Source organism: Oxyura jamaicensis, chromosome 2, assembly GCF_011077185.1.
Source record: "Oxyura jamaicensis isolate SHBP4307 breed ruddy duck chromosome 2, BPBGC_Ojam_1.0, whole genome shotgun sequence".
NCBI classification, from domain to species: domain Eukaryota; kingdom Metazoa; phylum Chordata; class Aves; order Anseriformes; family Anatidae; genus Oxyura; species Oxyura jamaicensis.
In genome coordinates, this window is record NC_048894.1 from 5,607,123 (window position 1) to 5,630,433 (window position 23,311).

Consider the following 23,311-nt stretch of genomic DNA (forward strand, 5'->3'; position numbering starts at 1 on the left):
GCCCGGCAGGCTCCCTGTTCCCCAAACTCCCCGGCTCGGGGATGTTTTCCCGTCGCTACAGCAACACCTACCGGCGCTCCGACCGACCGACCGGCGGAGCGCCACCCCCCCGCCCCCGGCTCTCCTTCACAACCGACCCGGGGGGCTCTCCCATCGCACCTGGGGGGGGTGGGGGGGAGAAATACGGAGCAAGAGCAGCGAATAAACCCGCCCGAGCTTCCAAGCGTCGATTTATTCCTCTTTTCTGGCTTCCCCGAGCGCCTGTCACCTCCGCCGTGCCCAGCGTCGCCGTGGGATGGGGCTGGCGTGCAGGGAGAAGCCCTGTCCCACAGCTAATTATTATTATTTTTTTATTTTTTTTTTTATTTTTAATATTTTTCTTTTTATTATTTTCTGCCCGAGCTTCGCTTTCGTGCCGGAGCGTTTCTTCCGCAGCTCCCGGCGAGCCTTTAATAATTCAGGGCAGGAAAGGCGGGCGTATATACGGCCGGCAAGGTAACGCACGGCGTGTACCTACGGGAGGACGAGTATGGAAACCCGCCGTGAATTATTCATCAGGTGTAATCAAATAGAGGATTTTCCTAGACAAAGCACGCTTCGCTCCTTTCATATTCATTGCGGCGCAATCTGCGCCCGTGTACATCTGAAGCCCGCTTCGTCCGGGGCCGTGCCAGATAACCTTTTAATGCGTTCGCTAATGTTTCTTATTTACCTTTCGAGCTGTCAGGGAGAAAGAAGGGCTTGGTGGCAAACCCCGCGGAGCTTTTTCTTTGCGAGCTTCCCAAAATATTGGCAGGAGTGAGCTCTTTCGCCCTGCTGCCCGGGGAAGGCGTTTCGCCCAGCCCCGCAGGAGAGCGCACTTGTGGCACCGCGAGCGGATCCGTGCCTCCGCGCCTGGGTCGTGCGGCGGCAGGGGAGGTTATTTTTAACCGGGGGAAGGTTATGAAACCTTAGACCCGGCCTTGGAGGGGGGGGGTGGAAATCAGCTGGGCTGAACCCGACGGCACCGCTGCTGGCCCCGAAACTGGGAGGCGACCTCTCAGGGAAGCTGCCCCAGCGGCGGCTGGGAACCCACGGAGGTAAATGTGGCAGGAATTAAAATGGTTAAATGGACGGGCAGTGGGTTGGTGCCGATAGCACAGGGGTGACGAAGTTGCCTGCAGGCATTGCGGGGCACCCCGCTGCCGTGAGCCAGTATTTGGGGGGGCTCAGTGCAAGGCTCAGAGCGGTGCCAGTTTTTCGCGATGCTCACGCCAAGGTCACCCGACCTGCATGCAAATGAACACCCGGAAAAGGGGGGCAAAAGACTGCCCCAGGCTTTGCTGTGCGAGTCATACCTGGCTGAAGAGGTTTTAAAACAATATTTACCCTGGCTCGAGGTGTGGAGCTGGGGCTGGGCTGCGACCTCCACCCCATGCACCAGGATGAGCCCACCCGGCTGCCCGGGCAGCGGGAGGATGCTGGTGCCTCAGGAACCAGGAGGTTGGCTCTGAAAATATGTGCATTTTTTAGTGCATTGCACTGGTTGTTTGCTTTTTTTTTGTTGTTAACACAAGTTGCTTTGTGGAGGAAGAGTCTGCCTGCAGCTTGCGCGCGGATTTGGCATCCTTCTACCCTTTGGGATATTCCCTGGTTGGAAAAGAAGAAATTGCAAATATCGGTGTTTTGCCACAATGCCCTAGGAGCTGAGGCTGCGCTGGGAGAGGTTTCCTTCGCCTGCCCTGCGTGGCTGTGTGTGCTGCCTTGTAAAAAGTGCAGATAGGGCCCCAAAATCGGGCGCCGAACCTCCTTATCCGCGGTATCTCTTTGTGCAGCCTCTTAGAACCAGCCCGAGTGGCCGCTGATAGTGGTTTTGGTTGCCTTCCTGCTCGCTGGGCTAAACAAATGCCAAGCCTTCTTAAATCTAAATTACTTGAAATATTTACTGTTGATACGTTGTCCAAGAGGAGGATAGTTAAAACATTAATTCTTCGCATTCCTGCGTATTAGGGCTTTACCCTGCAACTCGCTGGGCGCCAGAAATGGGACTCAGCATATTCGCTTCCCTCCCCCTCTCCATTAGACCCCCCCCCCCCAAAAAAAAAAAAAAAAAAAAAAAAAAAATTTAAAGTTTAAAAAAAAAAAAAAAAAGGAGGGAGAGAGAGAGAGAGAGAAAGAAAGGAATGCACATCTGGGCTAAATATTTGTTAGAAAGTATTCCCAGGATAGTGGGAGTTCTGGTGCCAGAGAGGAATTCCTGCGGGTTTGATCCATTGCATTATGTACTTGTTCCAAAAGCTGTTTTCAGTAAAATAGATGAGTAAGAAGTCTTAGCCAAGAACAGAATGTCTTTTTTGGCAACTAAAAGGAAGATAGGATTATTTTATTTCAGGTTATGTAAAAAAAAAAAAAGAGAGAGAGAGAGAGAAGGTGGTAAAATCCTCCTGCGCTCTGTGCAGAGATTTGCACTGCCGAGCAGAGATATTTTCCTTTTATTCACGCTGCCGTGCACATATTTGTGACTTCTGTGCTAGGCACAAATGCGGACTGAAGTCTAAGGCTGGCGGCATCACCACAGTTCAAATATCCCAGCTGCGGCCGGCGGTTTCGGCGGCACCGCTCCCACGGCGCAAATTCCACCGCCGAGCGCTGGGGCGAGGAGGGGAGGGCACCGGCTTTGACCTGCCAGCTGAACCCCCGTCCAGAGGGTGGTTTTTTGGGTTAGATGCATGAAGACATATTTTGCAAAATCTCCCCCCCGCCCCCCAAAGTAAATAAATTATTGCACCATCCAAGATACAGCTTGGTTGGCTCTGGCTGGGAAATCCGGCTTTGCAGGTGACCTGAGCATCAGGGCTGCCTCGCCCTGTAGCATCACCCTTCAGCTCCCTTCTCTGGGAATCCTACAAATTTGGCAACCCCCTCATAAAAAGGTGTTGTATGGGGCTTTTTTTGGCCCTAGCTAAAAGTCCTGATGCTCTCTTCAGGCTGGCAGCAACGTTCCCTTCCCAGCACATCCCCAGAGGCAGGTTTTGGGGTGGAGAGGAGGGTGCTTGTGCTTGGGAGGGCTGGCCCTGGAGGGGAGGACGGGCAGGCAGACAGACGGATGGATGGATGGATGGATGGACGTCAGATGGGAGGTGGCATCAAGCAGAAGTGGCTCTGGGATGGCGTGAGCGGAGCCAGAGCAGTGTCACTGCCCAGGGACTTATCTCCAGCGCTGTGACCTCAGCTGCTCCACCGCACGCTGGTGTCCCCGCAGGAGGGGATGAAGTCGAAATGACACCCGCTCGCCTTGCCCGTTCGACTCCCATCCTACTGGAGATCCATCCTTGGATGAGCTGGGTGCTCCCTCCGTTGGTTGGAAGGCAGCAGTGGAGGAAGTGTCCTTGAAGCAGCAAGTGGGTGTCCAGTGGTGTGAGCTGATGCTTCCCAGAGTTTATTTTTGCAGTTTTTAGTCGCTCCATGTGGACGAGGAGACAGCGGTGCCATGCAAACCCCTGCTTCTGGCTTCCCTTCAGACCCACTCCACAGATTTGGAGATGTCCTTCGCTCCTGGTCGTCTCTTAAAAGCAATGGGCGACGGAACAGGAGGAGGAAAAAAAGAAAAAAACGAGGAGACACGAGGTTTTGGGGCATCGTGGCTGCCCACAAGCCCTGCTTTGCCAGGAGAGGGCTTAGTGCAGGAGCCAGGTAGCTGGCCATGCTGCCACTGGAGGGCCGCCAGGTCCACCTTAACCCCATCTGCTTTGGATCGAGGCCCAAAAACCCAACCCCCGGCACAAACACCTGCAGCCCCAGGGCCACCATTCCCCACCAGAAGGGGACGGCTGGGGGACCCGGGGGGCAGCAGCCCCGTGGGCGCACGTTGCGGTGAATGATTAACTTCTTCCAACCCAGGAACGGCTCCATCCATCCGTCTTTAACCTTTTAGGGGACTGCCAGCTCCTGGGAAGCTGTTGGTAAACATGATTAATGAGCGCTGGGGCTTTGGAGGCACGGTGTACGCACCCGTCAGCCTAGGTGTTATTGTGCAGCGCTGCTGAGATACCGAAAATCCCGTCACCAGGAGGTTTTGAAGTCTGTGCGGTTTCTGTGCTGGCTGCTCAGAGCTGTCAGGAGGGCGTTGGTTTTTTGTTAGGTTTTCTTTTCTTTTCTTTTTTTTTTTTTTCAGACAGGCTTAAATTAACTTCAGACATGCAAAAGAGGGTGAGAAAGTGATACGGTTACGGTTACGAGGAACAAAATCGGTGGGAGAGTTTCGCAGCAGGGTATGGGGACGTGGCTGGCAGCATCGTACCTGCGCTTTCACCACCCTGGTCCAGGGACATTGGGGCTGTATGTCTGAGTCCTCCCGCTGTTATCAGAATTTCGGGATTGCTCTTGGTTGCGTGCATTGCTGCTGGTTTTATTGCAGGGCTGGCAGGGAGCATCCGCGCTGGCTCCTCCTTGCTGGAGGCAGTTTTGGGGGAGCCCTTCCCACGAGCATCCCGGTGTCGGTGGCCTTTGATACCGGTTAGCCTGTCAGAGGCAAAGCGTGCAGCTTTTGTGCGATTTCCCACAAACTTTATAAAAGCAAAGGTTAAAACAAAGTTGCAGGTTGTTGTTTTTTTTTTTTCTCTTTTCTTTTTTTTCTTCTTCTCGAGATGAGCAGTGGAAAAGCATGCAGGATATTTCAGAATCTAGGCAAGCACAGAGCTCCTTTGTTTTTAATTAGCTGCGTTGTTTTTAATTGCTACTATGCTTGATACATAACCCAGCCTAAACAAGAATAGCTTATTGAATGGGGGACTGGCTATGAAAGGCACCGTGAGGAGAAGGGCTGTTCTTCACAGTTGATATATTTGTATTTCAGTGCTTCATTTAATAAGTCTGTTTCCCCAGGGGGCTGTAGCAAGTAAATCATGCCAACAGATTGTTCTCTGCAAACTGGCTTATTTTTGTAATTAGCACAACGTTAAAGCTGTAACTGCACAGAAAGCGATCTGGTAAGGAGTTAACATAAAAGAATTAGTAAGCAAAACGTAATACTTATTGTTTGATAACGTTTGTGTTGATTGAATTGGTTTCTGGACAGTTGCTTGTCTGCGATAGCTGGTTTTTCTGCGGCGCCTTAAAACAGGAGAGGAAAGCAGTGGCTACACACTGGGGTGGCAGCAAGGTGTGGGTTTTGGGGGGCACCTTCTGGGAGTCGCACGTGCACAGCTGGACTGAGCTGGTGCTGAAGCCTTGCTTGTAATTTCCCTCACTTTATTATGTTTTTCTACCTTGCTTTCCAGTTATATGAAAGATACGGCGTCACCATGAGCGGGGTGTTGAAAAGGAAGTACGAAGAGCTGGGGGATGACAGCACCTACTGCTCCTCCTCCTCCTGCTCGCCCCTGTCCACTTCGGCATCCTCGGGCTGGGACTCGGATGAGGAGAACTCCCGTGGAGAGAGCAAGCCCGGCTCTGCCTTAACGCCCAGCTTCACCCGTGAGTATCCCTGCCACCCACCTCAGGCTCTGCAGCCACTCTGGAAGCAGCCACAGCGCCTTTTCCTTCTCGTCGTGCTCATTTATCTCATTTTTATAATCAGCCAGGGGGCTCTTCCTCAGCCATTCCTCCCAGATTTTGCCACCCATTTGTAATTTTCTTGCCCAAGTCCAGATTTCTGGGAACAGGAGCCCGGAGGATGTGGGTGTGCAGAGGCACACGGGTGCCTCCAGGCCGGTGCTGTAGGAGCATCCGGCATGCCTCAGCCCACTCTCAAGCTATTCAGCAGGCAAATATGGGACAGACAGCACAGCCCATAATGCTGGTTTTTCAAAATGGTTAACCAGTAGCCTAATTACCATGTCAGAACCCGTTTCCTACATAAGATGGGGACTTTGCCAAAGCATGCGACACGTTTGACATTGCCTCCGCTGTCAGTACAGATAAATGCTGTTTTGTTTTCCCAGCATTATCGGTTTTGAGAGCTTTTAGGAAAACATGCAGAAGACAAGGTCATAAAATCCCTTATCTGCTGCAAAAAGGGGAAAACAAGACAATAGGGGACCATCTTCATGGAGGAGAAATGGTCCAACCTAGTAAATTATGCTGAACGCCCAGTGTATGTAGCAGTTAAGGTCCACTTAGCAGACATACACAAACATGCAGTGGTCTGAAAAGGCTTTAGAAGTCTTGTAATAATAAAGAGTCTCATTCTTGCTTGTCTTCCCAGGTTTGGTGACAAAACAATGAACTTTTTGTACTCTCTGGCTCAATAGGAAAGGGTCAGGAATGGAAAAACAATTTGGGGGGGGGGGGAGAAGGAGAGAGAAGCAAATGCCAAAGTGCAGCAGCTCAGTCGATAGATGATCGCGGTGGTTAACTTGCCTTTTGATAAAGAGCTGATGTTTTAGGAGATTGAATCAAGGTTATTATGAAAAAGCAATGCACAATGCAAAGATAGCATCAAAGCGACGGCAGAGCCTGGTTTGAAACCCTCAGCTAGTGAGCAGAAGCTGCTGACACAGCTGGGTGAACGCTTTTTTTTTTTTCTCTTCTCATCCGAAACCGAAATGCTGCGTTTTGGCAAGCGAGACCTGTGAAACGTGGGTGCAGCTAACTGTCCAGTCTTGCACTTTCCCAGCTCCCCCATCCGAGGAGCACAGCTCAGTTCTGGCTCTGCCTTGGTCCCGTGCCAGGGAATCACCCAGCCCTTCCTGGCTGCTTTTCCCCTATTCCCACCCATGCACTAGCAGCTAACGTGGGCCAAAAAAATAAAAAATAAAGCCAAACACTGCGTTTGTGCCTCGCTGATTCTCCTTCCTGACATGCAAGCAGCATGCAACCCCTACTGCTGCGTTTTGCATTTGCTTTGTGCAGCTCGTGGAAACTCGCTGCCTCTGAGATTGCCCTGACCAATTAGTCCTCCCCCACTCGCTGTGTTTGCAGATGCAGAACCAGGTATCTCCGGAGGAGCTCTGCTCTAAACAGCATGCAGCGTGCTTCAGCAGCTTAAGATAAACCAGAGTCATGCATTGCCATGTTTACCCCAGGATCACCTGCAGAAAGATTAACATCTTTGCAGCTGCTCTCAAATGAGTCTCTTGTGAACAAACTATAGCTTCGTAGTTCCTCCCAGTGGATGGTGAAAGGAAGTACCAGAAAGAACAGACGCTGTGGCTTTTTTTTTTTGGCTCTGCCACAAAAGCCAGAGCCACACCACACTGCCGCATCGGTGCCCTGGCATCCCGGGAGTGGACCTCGAGGTTCTGGCTGCGGGGCAGCAGGCAGGGTGCTGGGGCTTGGAGCAGGGCAGGCATGCGGGGTGGTTCAGTTGCTTGTTCGTTCTGCTCTGCTGCACGTGAAGAATAAGCAAATGTGTGTTTCCTGGGGGAAGTCATGCGGGAAGGAGAAGCAGCAGCTGTTTCTTAGGGTGAATCTGAGCAGCGACTCCGATGCACCAGGACTTGGCTTGGTTTCCTCGCCATCCACTTTCCCCCTTTAGATCCTAAAATACAAGATGCTGTGACCCTACCCTAGTATATCCCCGTTGCAAAAGCAATTGTGAGCCCTGCATGTTTGCAACATTTTACCTCCATCTGCAGGATGGCAGTGCTGACCGTGTGTCCTTTCCCCCCCCCCTTTTTTAGCCACGTCCATCCTGAAGAAATCCAAGCGGCTAAAGAAGAACAATGTGGAGTTTGACCAGGTCACTGTGTTCTACTTCCCGCGCTGCCAGGGCTTCACGAGCGTGCCGAGCCGTGGGGGCTGCACGCTGGGGATGGTGAACAAGCACAGCTCCTCCCGGCAGTTCACGCTAGCAGAGTTCTCAAAGGAGCAGGAAAACGTCCGTCGGGAGAAACTGAAAGAGAAATTGAAAGAGGAGAAGTTGGAAGCCTTGAAATGGAAGGTGAGTGGCCGGGTTAGTGGATGTCTTTTTCTAGTTAAGGGTCTTTTTGAGGCCTCAGGGGAATTGATCTGCTGTGGGTCTCAGAAACACAGCCTGCGTGGGTTTTTCAGCTCAGTTCTCCACCCTTGAGGGGTGGTGGAAATGATGCTGAGCTCCCCCAGTCAGGTGTCCACCAGGCTGTCAGGTGAGACCTGGATGAGAGGCTGTGCACCCCACAGTGTTTGGGCTCTCAGGTTTGTCGCAGAGGGCTCTGACACAGATTTTGATCCCATGGGTGGCCACCACTGGGGCAGATCTTTGCTTTCTCATTTCTCTTGAACTGGGCTGCTGATGGTCTCTGGTTTGGTGTCCCCCACAGTTCCCTAACGCTTTGCCATTTTTTTGCCCTCAGCTAACCATGAACGGCACAAAGGAGTCAGAGGAGGCCAACCAGCTCACTGTCGAGGACATCTCCGATGATGACATCGATGTCAGCAACATGGACCTGGAGGACGGCTTCTTCCTCCAGCCCTACCCCGCTAAAAAGAGGCGGGCACTGCTCAAAGCCATGGGGGTGAAGAAGATCGACAAGGAGGAGAAGCGGGAGCTGCACAGCATCCGCCTGTCCCGGGAGGACTGCGGCTGCGACTGCCAGGAGGTCTGCGATCCCGAGACCTGCAGCTGCAGCTTGGCAGGCATTAAATGCCAGGTACTGCCCTCACTGGGTCGTATTGTCTCCGTCGCGTGCGTCGGTCCTCAGGGCAAAGCTAGGAGAAGCTCTCGGAGATTCTCTCCAGGCTGCTAGGCAAGCACTGCTCGAAAGCATCCACCTCCCAAATCACGCGTCCCGTGGGGACGTGCCAACGCACCCGCACAGTGCACGGTGGAGAGAGATGGACCATGTGGGCTGTTCTTGGCAAACAAAAGCTTTTCACTTCTCCAGCGAGGCTGTGATTTCCCCTCCTCCCCCTGCTGGTATTTTTGTTCCCCTCCCTGCTGCGTGTCACAGCTCCCGGTGCAGTCGGGCAAACGTGGGAGCATCAGCGTCAGCCCTGCAGACCCACCTGCAGATCACAGCAGCGGGGTAATCCCATTATATGCAACTTAGCATCTTTTATTTTTAATATTTCATATTTTTATGGGTGCCCATCCCATTTTGTTCTGGGGGCACTTCCCTATGCCAGGTGCCGTTCGTGTGCTGTGGTTGCACGCTGGGGTGGTGCAGGGTGGGTGTGCACAGGCGTGCACAGCGTTGAGTGCTCCGTGTGCGTGTCACAGCCCCCCGCTAGTAGCTGCTCTCAGCTGGGACGTGAAGGTGCCACAGTTGGTCCTTCATCCCAGGGAGGGGCAGAAGCTCATGATATGGGTATTAAATATCGAGATGCAGTATATTAAAACTCAAGTTTGCCCATTTGCCTCTCTTTTTGGGGTATTATATTTTGATATTTTTTAAAACTTTTTAAGGTTTTTCAGTTGTATCAGAAACCATCTTTTTATGACAACCTTACAAAGAGCAGGTGGAATTTTTTTAATTACTGTATTTTTAGCTTGCTTTTAAACCCCTCAGCCATTCCTTCGTGCTGCTGGGGTTGGTTCTGAGGGTCAGGGTGGCTCAAGGGAAGCTTTGGTTTTGGGTTAGAGTCCTCACCCCCGTGTCTCCTTCTCCCCCAGATGGACCACACCTCCTTCCCCTGCGGCTGCACCAAGGACGGCTGCGGCAACACCGAGGGCAGGATCGAGTTCAACCAATCCCGGGTGCAGACCCACTTCATCCACACCATCATGAAGCTGGAGCTGGAGAAGCAGCAGCAGAGCAGCGAGGGGGTGGTGGAGGCCGAGCCTCTCTTCCGGGAGAGGCTGCCGCAGCTGGGCTGTGTAGCGGGGAAGGGGCCCCTGGAGGAGCGTGCGGCACCGCTGGCCCCCGCCTTCCAGTTCAGCCCTGAGCTGGAGGCCCTGGGGGAGAACAGCTGCAGCAGCGACATGACGGACTCCTCCCTCTCCTCCCACCCCAGTGAGGACCTGGAGGAGCCCTATGAGAGCCTCCCCTCCGACAAGTCGCAGTCGGACATTGACGATGACGGCTTGGCGCGCATCCTCCACTTCAACGACTCGGACGCCGAGGAGGAGGGCAGCCGCTGCCAGGACAACCTGAGCTGTTTCCACCCCGCCGACTTCTTCATCGAGGACCACAGCGGTGAGGCCAAGCCCAGCCCTGTGGCCTCGTCCCACCTCTCCGAGTGCCTGGACGAGAACGCCAACCAGGACGGTGGCGGGATGCTGGAGGAGGCCGCCCATGCGCGCTGCGACGGGTTGTCGTGCTGTGCCCCTGCCCCGGCCGAGCCCTGCTCCAAGAGCTACGCCGACCTCAGCCTTTCCTCTGACTCCTTGGATTTCTTCCAGTCCTTCTCGGACTATAACTTGGGACCCCTTTACAACTCCTTGAAGGAGTACGAGAACCTTGATAACTACTCAGCGTTACAGTTTCAGTTGCCTAATTTCCCCGGCTTCCCGCAAGCCGCAGATCAAGGCTCCTGTTTGTTGGAGTCTCTCTTCGGTTTGTCCGAATCCGTCCCCGAAACCCCGGCCCCTTTCACAGACAATCAGCATTTGGAGGATGCCATCAAGTCATCGCTGATGGAGACGGTGAAGGTGTGAGATGCCTGGGTACCCAGGGACGGGAAGGACCGGCAGCATCGGGGTGCCGAAACCAAAGCCGAAGAACGGTGGGACAGGCAAACTTTCACCGACAGGATGATGTGCTATGTGAAAAGGAAAAAAAAAAAAAATCAGACTTACTGAGCAGACAAACTATTTTTGGTCTTTATAGAACGTGGACGTTTTGACATACTGCAGCTACAATCAGTTCTCTTGCTGTTTGTGCAAAAATTTCTAAACTTTCGTGATGGGGTGGGAGGGAGGGAGGGACAAAGACTTTCAAGTATGAATTTCCTTGTGTTTTGTATGCAAAGACCTGTTGAGAAATGCTCCTTGTGAACGTTGCCAGTCGTACACACAGCCCCTTCTAGAAACGTTTCAGTGTTGTGGAAACTTTTTTAGACAACTTCTGAAGCTGTATTTATTGTGAAAATTTGTGATTTGCGTAAGAGCAAGCCCAACATGCTCTTGCGTTTAAATCCAAAAAGGTTTACAGAAGAGATCCGTACACTATATACATAATCATTCTTCATCTATTTATTGCAAATTCCAGAATTTAAATAGCCACCGAAGCTTGAACTAGCATGAAACCTTATTTAAATTGGTAATACCTCAGATGTATTATGTGTACAATCATATTTTTTGCATAATATATCTGTATTTATTTATTTTCTACCTGTAGTACATGAATAGCACTGTGGTTTATCAGTGACCTGGAAGGGCAATAAGGTCTCTAAGTGGCACACATCCTGAAGATGGCCCTGTTGTTTGAGTCTTCACGTAACATTTCTACAAGAGCTGAATGCAAGCGGGTGGGAGGGGAGGGATGGGGGAAAGGTTCCTGCAGGGTCCTAGGGTAGCTAGCCAGCCTTTCACAGACACGAGAGCACAAAGGTGTCCGATATCCATGATACGGGGACCCTCAACTGCCCAAGAAACACAAGCTAGCTCAATCTAAACAAAAACCACCCAACCCTTTTCATAAATTATTTTCTAACTTATTTAATTTTCTAAGGATTTGGCCATGAGATCTTTCGGTGCCTGAATATGTAGAGGACCCATCAGCAGGGGGCTGGATCCTGGGACTCAGGCGAGCAAAGCAAAGGGCAGCAGCATGCTGCTCACACTTCTCAGCGAGTGCTCCTTGGGACTCCCAAATGTCGAGGGTATCGCAGCCCCCCAGACCTGTGGGCCAGACTCTTCATTTTTATAGGTCAGTTGGGTAAATCGAGTCAGGGAGATGGATATGAAGGTTGGTGGGTTATTTATTGTTCGAGTACAGTTGCAGAGGGAAGGAAAAAAAAGAGCAATCAGTGTGTTTAGGAGGGAAATTAGAGGCCTCCTTGGCTTTTTGTTGTGGAGATCAGCCCAAGAACATGACACTATTTGGCCATGCCATGTAACTGGACCCAAAATCCGCACGCCAGTGATACACTAAGTGCCTACGCCAGCAGCGTGAGCAGCCAGGTATGGCGATGGGAACCCGCAGCTTTACATTGATCCCCCCCCCCTTACAAAGGGTGCAGAGCCACCCAGGTTGGGGGGGACACCCCAAAATGGGGCTTTGGGGTCCCTTCCCCCAGCTGAACCGCTGATATCCCTGCTGAGTGCTCTTTGGTACCTGCCGTTGGATGGACAAGCCCTGCCCGCTCCAGCAGGCACCACCAGCACCCTGCCAGCAATTTGGGCAGCTTCTGGCGTATGAATATCGCAAAGGCTGGGTTTTATTATTAATAATATTATTATTATTATTATTTAATTGTTCATCTTCTCTGGTATTGAGCCGGTCAACCTCGAAGCGTTGCTGACCCACCGCGTCCTCCCACGAGGCATCGCCCCGGGGATGTCCCCGTGGGCAGGAGGGCGACTGTAGGAATACTACTGGCAGATGGAGGATTTCCTGGAGATATATATATATATATAAATATATTATTTTTGTTGTTGTTGTTGTCGTTTCTTTCGACTGAAAATCCCCTTCAGTTAGCATCTAGGTGGTACTTGCTATCCTTCAGACTGCATCAAAATCGCTGACCGTTGAGAGTCTGGTACCGTTCTGTATTTATTGGCACTAATATATTTTGTAACATTCCTCAGTTTCTCCGCATATATATATATATTTATATAAAATATATACTTATATTTTATATATATATATACACAGGTTTTTTTAAATGAATGACGGGGATTGACTCCTGCCTTTGTGGATTTTTTTTCTATAATTTATTCATTTTATTTGTGTTAGTGCCAAAAAAAAAGAAAAGATTTTTTCTCTTTTTTTTTTTTTTTTTCCAAGGCACTGAATTGTAAATAATATAATTTTTTTTTCTTCTTTGTATCTGTGTAAAAAGTTACCTGTTAAACATTTTAAAAACTGGGTATTTATTGACACAATCTGTAATTATCTAATGTATTGATTGAAACGCTTTGGTTTCAACATAGCTTTATTTTAGCTTTCTTTGTGTATATATTGTGATTACGTTGCTTAAAGGTACAAGTTAAAAAAAAAATGCTTTATTTTTACCTTATCCATTTGCATTTGTTTAAAAAAAAAAAGAAAAAAAAGCATATTTGTCTACAGCTGCTGTCTCTCATTTCATCGAAGCAATATGAAGAAATTTCCATTACACTTTCAATAAAAGAATTTTGTTTGAATACGGCAGTGGCTTTGCCCTTCTCCTTGCTCCTTCAGCATGGCCGTGCATTAATTTTTATTCTGTACAGTGGCTCAAAAACTTGGTGGTGGGTACGTGTGCTGTATTGCATGTCACAGCTGTTCCGTTTTCAGTTTGGTTTTTAACTTTTTTTGGACCGTTTTTGAATGGGTGTCTTCTCACCTTAGGGTTCCACCCCAAAAAGTGAGATGGTGGCAGCCTTGGAAGGGGGGCATCCAGGTGGCCTGCAGGGGTGCCCCAAAGTCCCTCTGGTTTCTCCGAAGGACGGGTCTCCTCTCAGAGGGGCACCCAGTGCCACACCATCTCCGAGTTTTTGGCCTGGAGGAGGTCCAGGCTGGTAGGAATGGTTTGTCCACCAGCATCAGGTACATCACCTGCGGAACAACCCCGGTTTGCTCTTGTTTGAACCAATTCTGGTGGCACTCAAGGAAAACCCAAAGCAAGCCCATTTTCCCTCAAACAGGAGGCCCTGCTGTTGGAAATCCGGGATCACCCCCAGAGTTAAAAACCATCTTTTGGCTTTTTGGTGAAAGACCACATTCATCAGTGAATGCAGGTCAGAGATATTAACACAGAGAACAAACTGGTTTGGGAAATGCCTATTTTTACCTGACATTGGTGCTTAAGGCCCTTAGAAACCAAGACCAGGCAGGGAAAAAAAAAGGCCAAAGTCCATGGCAGATGTGTTTAATACTGTCATCACAGCTTGCACTGATGAACCCATGCAGGACCCATTCAAAAGAATATATAGGATGTGTTTGTTTTATTTGTATTTTTATGTATATAATGGGATTTATGGGATATAGGCATAATGGGAATTATGTCTACAATTTCCTGTTGTGTTAATTGTTCTCTGGCTGGGAGAAGAGCCTGAGGCATGGTTTCAGCTCCTGCACATTTTCGGGTCACGCCGATGGCTTGGCACCATGCCCTGGGGCACAGCATGGTGGCCACCCCCGGGGGGACAGCCCTGAGGTGCCACATCCCCTCCATGACCCCGCATGGCTTTCAGCATCCCAGCATCTTCATTCACAGCCGGGAGGAGAAGAGGGTTTGTGGCAGGCTCCTCGTGCCAGGAAGAGTTTGGGGTTGCTTGGGGTGTGATGTGGAAGAAACCTGGCAGGATTTTCCCCGGTGTCTTTGGCTCCGGCATTAAAGCAGCAGACACTTCGCTGCTCCTGCCTTTCAAAATCAAATCTTTTGGCTTTTCTTTTCAGCTTTGCCGTGCCAAAATAATAGAAAAGAGTTTTTAAATTTATTTTTTGGTGCTGATGTCGCCACAGCCCGCCTGCATTTTTTTACCCCCGCAGGAGCCTCCCACGGCACAAGCCTCCCTCCACGGCAGGGCAGGGTGAAGGCCAGCCAGCTTCGGGCTCAGCATGGGACACACGTGCCCAGACTGGTGACACACGGACTGTGATCCATGCCCAGACCCAGTGACACACAGGCTGTGATCCATGCCCTGCGTGGCAGCAGGTGGCGGTGCTCCTTCAGTGAACCCAATAAATCCCCTCCAGTACGGACTGCGTGCTCCCCACCTTCCTCACCCTCTTTATTGCCTCTTTATTGATGTTTTCTTTTTTCCCTCTGCGTAGCCACCATCGCTTGTAACACCCGGAGGCATGGAATTACTCATCGCCTGCTTTCGTTTCTTTTCTTGAGTTGCACTGGTGCCTACGAGAAGAGTTAAAGGTTGCGTGTGGCCAGCAGACAGAAAGCATTTCTCCCCGGGTCGTGGAGCAGCCTTGGGGAAGAGCCTGACTCATTTCTCGCCCAGAGCTGGCACCGGGCAGGAAGGAGACACGCTGGAGCTGTTCTCAGCGGGAAGGGCTATAAAATTGTCAAAGGGAATGGACTTTATCTCCCACAGGGAAAAACCAAGCCAGGAGCTGCAGGGCACGGCGAGTGCAGGGGTGTTGGCTCTGCAGCAGCAGGGGCATTTCCACAGTGCCTGCTCTGGAGGTCCAAAAAAAATAAAATGTCTCTTCTGCTTGCTCCTCTGTCATGGAAATAAAAGACAAGTTTCTACCAACCACCCTGGCACCAGGGGTAGGGTTGTCCCAGGTCTGCAGCAAAGGCAACAAAAAGCACCTTTGGTGGTGCCTTCGGGTCCCCACTGGCTTCAAGACCTCTGTCCCTGCATCAGGCCCGTCCTCCACATGTGCAAGTGTTTTTTTTTCCTTGGAGTTGAGTAAAAAGTTTGCAGGTGCTGAGGTTTTCACTCAGACCTGGAGACCGGCTTGGCCTGCCTATATAAAAGGCACTGCAGAACTAGCAATTAGTGGCATGTTCCCATGGACCATTTGACATTAAATCTATCAACACTACAAGATGAGAAAAAATATATACGTTTAGCAGCTATCCCTTATTTTTTGGGGTACCGACATTCAGCATCACAGAACTCCTCATCCCACCATAAGGATCCCACAAGCATCCTCTCCACGAAATCGACCAAAACTATACACAAGCACAAAAGCTGTTTGATTTCTGATCCTTCTGATCCTGGCCCTTCTGTGGTCATCCGTCTCTGGAGGGGCTGCAAGGTCTCAGCATCTCAGGAAACGGGTGAAGTTAAATGTAGAGAAGAAATGTAAGTAATTGTAAGGCTTCAGAGTTTTCTCTCTAGTGTTTTCTCCCTAGAAAGCAGTGAAAATTCATCTCTTGTCAGAGGGCTGGCTGGAGTGAGAATTCAGATAAGCCATTAATAGAAAGAACTAAGTTCCCTCCTTCACAGCTACAACCGTTAGGAGTTTTTACGCTGCTCGATCTGCACATTTCCATCAGTTTGCTTCAGACCACTGAGACTGCTGCGAGCAAACAGCAGCATTGCCATCTACTGGGCAGCAGCCCGAGCTCCAGCTTGGAGAAGCACTTCTCCTCCACGGGACCAAGGATGAAGTGTATCTCCTTATCTGGGCATCTCCTCTATCTGGGATTTTGTATTAAAAAATAAATAAATAAATAAATAAAATAAGGCTTAAATGATCTGCCTGGGTCTGGAGGATGGGTGAAGGTGCCCTCACCTGGTGCATGTGTCCAGAGCTGGAGGAGAGTTAAGTTGGACTTTACTCTTTGGAGTAAATAGAGAAGAGAACTTTGTGGTCTTTAAGTGCTTTTCCCATTGAAAGCATAGAAATCGTTTGGATGAGATGTCCGTAACCTGAACATCTCCACCTGGTTGTGGCATGGTAGGGCTCCATCCCTCTGCAGCCCCGTTGTTTAGGGACATCTGAGGTGCTCAGGGCTATGGAGACATCCCCATGGGGCTGGTGGGGATGACTCGGGGCCTCAGGAGAGCCGTGCTCCTTTAAAGCGGCATCAGGATGGGTTGAAATGTCCTCAGACATCCCTGGTGGCACTGACCCTTTTATTTGATCCCTTCAGTGATCCCAGAGCTGTGTTTCACAGCATTTACAGAGTTACCAAACAGCTCGGGGTGCTGTAGCCGGTCTTGTACCTCACCAGAGCACCCTGCACGTGGTGGGACCACTCCAGAAGGTGTCCCCTGTAACCACCTTTTTCTGCTCCACCTCAAGACGTGGGGTACACCAGTTTTCCCAAATCTAGTGGGTTTTAGCTGCATCCTCGCCCCCCAGCTTTGGAGACAAGGCTGGGAACATTATACATGAGCCTGATATTACCGTGCCCAGTGGCGTTTGCCCCGTACTCCTGGATATTACTTCGCTGTGAGACTCAGTACCTTCACGCAATAAAACCCATGGGAAGCACAGCATTTTCCACATGCTCCCAAGGTCGGATTACAGCTTTGCTCATGGTGCTCAGGACCAAGCCACTCCCACAAGGCTCTTGGAGACCGAGAGGGCACGAGGGAAGCATGGTGTGCGTGCTGCCGGGCTGCCGCCACCCTCCTGCCCTGCGTCATAAATCAGGGCTGAGCAGCACAAGCTGTTCCCGTCACAGGAACCCGGAAAGAAAGGCTCTTCTTGGCACCAGGGGCGGGATAATGATCCCGAGCAGTCTCCAACACGTGGTTCTCCTGCTCCTGTGGCTGCAGCGTGATGTTTATCCTCCAGGCTGCTGCGTGAGAAGGCGTTAAAGGAGCAAAGTTCAGCACAGGCTGTGACAGCAGGTTTCCAGCACCCACAGCTGCTCCTTGGAGAGCAGGGGCAGTTTGTGCAGCTGCAGGAAAAAGCAGGGAGAGTACTTGTCTGCTGTCATATCGGGATATGAATGTTTGGGGTTGTGTCTTTAACAACTTAAGCACCGCCGAGGAACAGCACTAAGCACAAGATGTTGCTCATACATGTGGCTGAATTGCTAACATGGTGCTGGAGTTCTTTCAGCCCAAGGAGTAGCGTCGTCCCTGGAGGTCCCTGGGTCTGCTGGATGGAGGGTGATGTGAATTTGGGGCCCCATGTGACATCCCTAAATCCATCCGTGGCCCAGGCACTGAGCACGCAGGGGTAGACCCGACCCCAGGCATCAGGCACCCCAAAGTCAGCAGGGACAGCACGCCTCCACCTCTCAGCACCCAGGTGGGTTTTGGAAGGGGGCTCCACTTGAAAAACAACAACAACAACAACAAAAAAAAAAAAACAGTTCTCCAAAGCCTCGATACGATATAGTCAGGGCAAGATCTCAGCCACCGGCAGGCTGCTGTCACTTGGCTCCTAGGTGATATTCAAGAGCTGTCAGAACCTCACTGAGCGAGTTTAATGGATTTAGGCTCCTTCAGGGAGAAGCTGAACTTGCCATCGCGGCAGAAACCACACGTGCTGTCTCAAAAGGAGCAAGAACCATCCGGTAATATTAAAGGGCAGGCAAGCTTCTTAGTTTGTTTGGCTTTTTTTTCCGTGTCAGAAGAGGAGAACTGCCAAACTACTGAGCACAGAGGAGGCATTGCCAAGGGCAGCCCGATAAAGCAGAGAGCTGCGGACGCAGCTGGGGCTCCAGCCCTTCTGCAAGCCTTGAACAAACGCTGCTGGTTTCGTTCTTGCTCACCAAGGGGTTTAAGCAGGGCTTATCTGGTTGCCAAATCAGACCTCTGGGCAAGAGCAGCTACAGGCAGCTCCCGGGTGCTTATCGGCGTGTCTGCGAGCAAACGCAAAGGACAGAGTGCAAGGCTGTACCCACGCCGTTTTATCACGCACAGCCCACAAAACTTCTTTAGGAGCCGGTGAGAAGTGCGGCAAGCGTTCCTCCGGTTTGCCAATGCCCTCTAGTGGCTTTTGGCGAGCAGAAACAGCAATCCCAAGGAGATGGGATTTTGCAAAGATACCGCTGTGTCCCTTAGGAGAGGCAGGGCATGAGTGTGTTGAAATGGAAAAGGAGTGAAATCAAAATCCTGCATTCCCAAATGCTCGTCCTCATGGCAGGGGGAGAGGGAAGGCCGGGGGATGGCCCATGTACTCCTAGAAGATGGTTTTGTAGCTCATCAAAAGACAAAAACTGCCTGTCACACAGAAACAGGGGCTCAAAGTCCCTGGGTAAAATCACGGATGTTTTACTACAATCTCAGCCAAACCTGGCGAATAACCCAAGAAGGTGTAGAAGGGATGAGAAGAGGGTTGATGGGTCGTCGCTTATACAGGTCTCTAGCCTATGGATGATGGCAAACACACAGCTTGCAAACTTCATGAATTAATCCTTAATTCCCACCGTGCAGGAGAAGGCAAAATATGAGGAATTAAGAGAGGAGGGCATGATACAAACTGATAAAAGACAAAATTCCCCCCAACCCCCTCCTCCCCCTCCAAATATCCTACTCCTTTGTACGCACCCAACCTCAGAGTCAATTGCAGTGGATCTTGGGTGGACAGACACCCCTGAATCTGCTTTGCCTTTCACCAGTTTTGGGAAAAACAGGGCTGAGGTCATCCCAGGAGACACCTCACATCACCTCTAAGAGACTCCAGGAGGTCACTTGGGAAACCTCCACTGAGTCACCTTCTAGTGCTTGCCACAAGCCCAGCCTCACCAAGGGTTGGGCTGAACATACACAGCACCGCTGGCAGGACGGGGTGCTAAGGACCACTCATCCCTGTGACGATATTCCAAATAATTACCCATTGCTGATGCTAGAGGGATCACAGCCATCATGAATGAAGACCCTGTCCACGTCAGTGAAGTACTCGGTGCATTCCATCACTCGGAGCCACTCAATAGGTTGCTCCTGGTGGCCTAAAAACAAATCACAAAATAATTAATGTAGCACGGGTCCCCACCAGTAGTTTTGCACTGTAATTCCTGTGCTATTGAGACCTTCCACTATTGTAGGAATTTCTAAAGCACCCTCCACGGGAGGATTTTCAATGGGTTGCAGCAAACCAGTCTTATGAATTAGGAAAATGCTGCCTGCAGTTTGATGGCGAAGAAAGCGAAGGTGGGAAACGCGTGCTTCTTTCCTCCTCTCCATCTCCGTGCAGCTTTCTCAGGATGCAAACCCATTTGAAATGCTCCCATTAATGCAAATGTGCCTCCTCTCATGTAAATCAGCAATCAGCTTGATTTCTGCTCCCAGGAAGTCAGCAATTACACGGAAAATCAAGGTTAAAGCAAAGAGAGCTTCCCAGTTCCCTTGATGAAGTGTGCAGTGAGATGTCCAGCTGTGCGAGGAAGGCACCAGTGGGGAGCTCAGAGGATGAGAAGGATCCAGCACCCATCTGCAGCAAGAGTTTTTATGCTTTTTATCCCACTCACATGCTGAGGCAATGGGCTGTGATCATCACCCAGGTGCTGCTGATGAGGGTCCTGCCACAGATGTGACTGTAATAACCCAGGGAACTGGCATAGGCAATCTGAAGTGATACCTGCAATGAAGGACAAAATATTTTGCACCCAGGCCATGCAGAAATGGTGTGTGTGACTTCAGACACCGGAGTGGCTTCATAAAACAAACCTGAAAAAGAGACCCTGGAGCCTGAAGCAACCGCGCACCCACCATTTGCTGGCTGCTCCAGGCTGAATGGCAAGCAAGAAGCAATGTGCAATGGCTTGTGTGAACTAAGAAATGAAGTTGTTGGGGTATTTTTCTTTGTTTTGATTTGTTTTTCCATTTATGGAGCCACAAAAGACCACTGGTGGCATCCGAGTATGAGAAAAGACGTCCACCTCTATACACATTTTAATTAGAGGTTTTTCTTTTATATGGGCAAGCAGTAGATATCCACATTTTCTTCTACAAATGTTTGTCCATATTATCTCAGATCTTTTTATTTATTTATTTATTTACATGGTGCAAATCATCTTCTACATTACCTGGCTTTGCTCATAGCTGTGTTAAGACACTGTAGGTAGTTGAAATATGCCCACAAAGGGTCATAAATTGGCTTAACCAAACTGATTTCAAAGGAGTGGGATATTCTGGTTAAGCCAAGGCTGGCCATGTCACGTCCTTTCACTGCAAGCAAATCCTGCTTGCTCCTTAAGTGGAAAGATTATAAAAGCACAGAATCGCTTTGATAAGTGCTGCTATTAAATTGTCACCATCAGGTTTTACCTTGTATGGACTAGGGTTTTCATCTAGGCTTGGTGGTGGCAAGATAAAGCACACCTTCCCAAGTGGGGACAAAGCATGGAGTAAACAAAAGTGCTGGAACTGAATCACAGAATCACAGAATAGTCTAGGTTGGAAGAGACCTCGAAGATCACCGAGTCCAACCTCCTACCTAACGCTAACAAATCTTCCACTAAACCATATCCCTAAGCTCTACATCTAAATGTCTTTTAAAGACCTCCAGGGATGGTGACTCAACCACTTCCCTGGGCAGCCTATTCCAGTGACTAACAACCCATTCAGTAAAGAAGTTCTTCCTAATATCCAACCTAAACCTCCCCTGGCGCAACTTTAGCCCATTCCCCCTCGTCCTGTCACCAGGCACGTGGGAGAACAGACCAACCCCCACCTCGCTACAGCCTCCCTTGAGGTACCTGTAGAGTGCAATAAGGTCGCCCCTGAGCCTCCTCTTCTCCAGGCTAAACAGTCCCAGCTCCCTCAGCCGCTCCTCGTAAGACTTGTTCTCCAGGACCCTCACCAGCTTCGTAGCCCTTCTCTGGACTCGAGCTACCAGTCCTGCTGACAGGGTGGAAATCCAGAACAAAATCTGCTCATGAATCCGTGGTGTCAGGTTCAGTCGAGCCAGCAGAATTAAAACCATACACCCTTTCCCCTATCCTGCACTAATTCTCCCACTAATAAGAAAACAGGAGAAAGCAAAAAGCTGCAAAAAAAATATATTTCTGGAGTCGGCAGTAATAAGTTCTGCAACTGGTAAGATCTACTAAGAAAGTAGCCTTTTAAATCCATTGTGCCAATGGCAATTATTGTTAATAAACAAAAATCCACCCTCAGAAAGTGCACCCAAGTCTAAGCAAAGCTCTGGTTTGTCATTTGGCCCTAAATCCCCTTCCTTTAGTTCAGATTTTATAAACCACTCAGTTCAGATTTTATAAACATTTTGTGTTTCTACTTTACTTCAGAAGTCAGCAAAACCTCAGAACAGCTCTCCTCAGAAGACTGCATTTTAACAAAATACCTCACAGACTTTTATCTGTTAGAAGGCGTCATCCAGGAATGATCCAATCTCATATTACATATGTCTTGGAGCCTCCTCAGTTAACATTCATCCAGTCGTTTTCCTGACATCCAGACTAAAGATGAATCACTCTAAGCAGCTGCTGGCGTTTGTAAGGTGTCTATCTAGGAACAGAGCAGATGCACAGGTTCTTCAGTTAAACAAAAATATGCTCCCACCTAGTCAGGAAGAAAACAAAGTATCCCCATAATTGGTTGAAACCCAGAGACTTGTTTCCATGACAAGGCAAAATCTCTTTAGGGGAAGGTTTCCCTTGCCTCAGAGTAGTATCAGCTCTTCTTCCCTCCATAGAGAAAAACCCTTTCAGGCAGAGTAACTGTGTCCACTTAGGGTTTTATTATTATTATTATATTGTGTGTGTGTGTGTGCGCTGGGATGGTAACTGTGGAGAAAAAACAGACCTGCTGTAATCTGCACTACTTACAGGTTGCGAGGTTCACCCTTTCCGAGCTCAATAACCCCATTACAACTCACCCAGACAACTAAGAAGAACCAGATACTGAAGCATCTTGAGTAAAGTGGTAGCAATTCTCCAAGCAAATTCTTTTTCTACTAGCATATCTGATAAGAAGCAGTGTCTAAATTTGTGATTAAGGTAATTAAGCACAAAACTCATTAAACTGATCAAAAATGTTCTCATATTTGGGGGAAAAAAAATAAAATAAAAAGGTGTAAGAACCTGTTTAAGGTACAGCCCAAGGTTATCCAAACACCTCCACACCGCATCATTCCCACAGGGCCACGAAGCAGAAAAAGACTGATAAATTTGGAGTGCTCTCAAGTCAAAAACAAAACAATGCAAACCCAGGCAAGGCCAGCACTTTGCTAGTGATTGTTGATGCACGTTGCATTCCCTTCTTAGAAATTTATCTGCCTGACCAGCTGCCTGCTACTCCATGTAATACGAACTGATCTTTTTCAGCTAGATAATAAAAGTGTCAGCAAACAGGGAGGGTGGTTCAGCTTTGGCTGGACGTGTTGATCCAACCTTGGCTGGACATGCTGATCCCTTTTCTGGGATCCTTTTCTCCTCTCTTCTCCCTGCTGGATGAGTTTCCTTCTGCCTGCCCCCAAATGCTGGGTCTCAGCAGCAAAAGGGGAGTCAGAGATCTGGGCTATGGCCCAAGGAGAAAAAAGGCTAAGGAGGGAAATGTTGCAGCTGGCAGAGACCGGCATGTGGACAGAGGCTGGGAGAGGCTTCAGGTACTGGTGCTGTGACCTGCACCCCATCTTCAAGAGAAACCGTGACCTAGCACTTCACAAGAACATGTAGAAACCTCCATGATGGATAACTTTGGTCTAGGGGGCTCATGTTTTCCTTTTTAAAGTCCCCATGAATCCCTGTAATCATTTCATAGCATGGAGCATGGTGATTTATATGGCCTAGGTCAAGGTAAAGCATGATGTTGTCTTCACAGAAAATATATATATATACATATACATACAAATATATATTTGCAGAAAACTTAAAATCTTCTGTACAAAGTGATTAACAAATCAGAGTCAGAACCTACCTCTTTCCCAATTCTATCACCTGGCGGGACCACTCAGTTCAGATTTTATAAACATTTTGTGTTTCTACTTTACTT

At 49.5% G+C, this 23,311-nt stretch overlaps 1 protein-coding gene and 1 long non-coding RNA gene across 3 annotated transcripts in view; one reads left to right on the plus strand and one right to left on the minus strand.

Annotated features, from left to right (window-relative positions):
* The window catches only part of CSRNP1 (cysteine and serine rich nuclear protein 1), a 12,257-nt gene extending 800 nt beyond the window's left edge, over positions 1-11,457 (plus strand). Inside the window, exons 1-5 of one of the 2 annotated variants that reach the window (XM_035318334.1) lie at positions 440-1,079; positions 5,259-5,454; positions 7,602-7,861; positions 8,253-8,549; positions 9,512-11,457. In XM_035318334.1, coding sequence (XP_035174225.1) covers positions 5,283-5,454; positions 7,602-7,861; positions 8,253-8,549; positions 9,512-10,495 — 1,713 coding nt within the window. In that variant the 5' untranslated portion in view covers positions 440-1,079; positions 5,259-5,282 and the 3' untranslated portion in view covers positions 10,496-11,457. Of the gene's footprint in view, positions 1-439; positions 1,080-5,258; positions 5,455-7,601; positions 7,862-8,252; positions 8,550-9,511 lie in introns of those variants that run through there. The other variant, XM_035318333.1, reaches the window with a different exon arrangement.
* A 7,970-nt stretch (positions 11,458-19,427) lies between these two features.
* Positions 19,428-23,311, minus strand: part of LOC118162953 — a 10,300-nt gene continuing 6,416 nt past the window's right edge. The window contains exon 3 of the long non-coding RNA XR_004748731.1: positions 19,428-19,937. This is a non-coding gene — a long non-coding RNA (uncharacterized LOC118162953). The remainder of the gene's footprint in view (positions 19,938-23,311) is intronic.